This window comes from Colias eurytheme, chromosome 15 (assembly GCF_061535395.1).
Source record: "Colias eurytheme isolate Ceu_HAF_F1 chromosome 15, ilColEury1 Martin Lab GWU primary, whole genome shotgun sequence".
NCBI lineage: Eukaryota > Metazoa > Arthropoda > Insecta > Lepidoptera > Pieridae > Colias > Colias eurytheme.
In genome coordinates, this window is record NC_142994.1 from 6,623,590 (window position 1) to 6,625,663 (window position 2,074).

General features: G+C 30.5%; 1 protein-coding gene across 1 annotated transcript; it reads right to left on the bottom strand.

Annotated features, from left to right (window-relative positions):
• Positions 1-727: 727 nt before the first annotated feature.
• On the bottom strand, positions 728-2,074 carry LOC149902359 (RWD domain-containing protein 2B). Its single transcript, XM_090110090.1, has one exon. It carries the CDS (start codon positions 1,918-1,920, stop codon positions 1,048-1,050), a length of 873 nt encoding a protein of 290 aa, XP_089966216.1. The 5' UTR covers positions 1,921-2,074; the 3' UTR covers positions 728-1,047.

A 2,074-nucleotide genomic window follows, 5' to 3' on the forward strand; every position in this document is an offset into this window, starting at 1 on the left:
TAAGTAATACATGCATATGTGTGCGTGAGCTCGAAATCGAAGTACTGAGTGCCGTCTCTTACTATATTACTTGCTCTGTGGGTCGCACCAGTTCGAACGTCTGTTTATAATTTTATGCTCGTAGCATGCGCGTGTAATGCACAATTCGCGCGCGCAAGATGTCCAAACTATGAGAAATTGTTACAAAGTGTGTTACCTTTCATGATACATTGCAGCAATGTGGACGGTGAATTCTTTCATTGCATGTTACATTGCATGTTACGTTTCACCAGTCTGGACCCGGCATAAAAGGGCCAGGCGAGCATCGTCGTTGTCGAACGAAAAATCCTCATGACACTTGTGTGTTAGTGTATTAGCATTCATTCACTTAAGTATTCAATTTATTTTCACACACCTAAATAATTAAATATTGTTAAAATATTTAATTATACCTACCTCTTTTATGATGATACCTGTGATGATACTTATTTTTAAACGAAAAGAACTTCCTTCCAGTTGGGTGTCCCACAGTAATAAGTACCTATGCGTTCCAAAATATTAAATGCAGTAACTTTATAATTTTCTGATTTTAAAAATCCACACCTAAAATTACTAGCCCTATAATAAGTGATATTTCAGATATTTTATGTTCCATATTAAGCTTACCACAAAAAACCACACTTCTCAGCTTGACACCCTTTATTTGTACAGTTTATCACATTTTCGGTTAAAAAACAAAAAAAAGAAGTAACTTTTAATAAATTCTTATAAAAATAAAATACCTAATTACATTAAAAAAATATATATGACTATATAGGTATATTTGTGAAAATTGTATAATCTTGCACCAGCACACATTATTTTTTTTCTAAATAGAAACCAGATTGATATACATATATCATAAGTATCACTCCATCAACAGAATGGCAATTATTATAATCTATGAACATTGCCTATCCACTTCTTGGGTAAGGTATGGGCAACATCAGATTAAGTTCATTGTAATTGCCATAGTTTGGACAATATGATGTTGTGACAATGTGTTAAGAATTGAATAGCGGAGTAATGTCAAGTATTATTGGAAAAGCCAAAAAAGTCATTGAATGCTTCTGTTAAGTTATATTCCTCTATATATTTGGAGAAGCCACTCATATCAGCATGTTTATTATTACGACTAGATGAATTTTGAAATGCAATTTCTTCAAATTTTGAAAATCGTTGTTCATTTGTTTGTTGGGATATATCAAATAATTCTATTTTTCTAACTACAATTTTTTTCCAATTCATAGATTTTATCACTTTCCACCATTCTTTACAGTCATTTTCATTTCCTTCAATACATATAATTCCAGGCTTCCCACTTAAACAAAATCCAGTTAATTTCAGCTCTCTAGCCAGCTTCACAATTTCTTCTCGTTTTTTCTTATTATAAATATGATGTGAAAATATCCAATATCTGGCAAACTTTACCTCTTCTGTATATTTTATATGGTCATCTTTTAATTCTTGAGTGCTTTCTTCTACTTCACTTATCTCTTCTACATTATCTTGTATCCATGCTACAATTGAATAAATGCAAGGTTCATTGTTATGATTAGATTTTAGAAAATCTACAGCCCCTCTATTCAATCTTGATTCTTGTTGTCGATTCATTTGATTACATCTTATGTAAATGTCTGGTTCATCTTCAGGGTAGAAGGTAGGTAAATTGATTGAAATCTCCAATTTCATATTTTGTAAAAAAAGATATAATATGAAGTCTATGTGTCTTGGTGTGTAATCAGTTTTATTATCTAGAAAATCTTTAACTTCTTCTAAAATAGAGGCATCTGTAAAAATTAATTCATCCTTGTTTGGATACATTGAATTTAATAACTCGATTTCACTCATTTGTTGAGATAAGCAGGAAAACAGTTTTTCCTTCATATCGTCACTTTCCATTGTAATATTATCAAGGAAATTAAATGGTTCACTAGCATAGAAGTTGTAGTTATTTTCACAATTCAAAATTTAATACAGTATTATTCATGTTTAATAACTATAAAGTAAAACAAATTTAAATATTTTATATTAGTGTGTGAATAATGTCATCCGA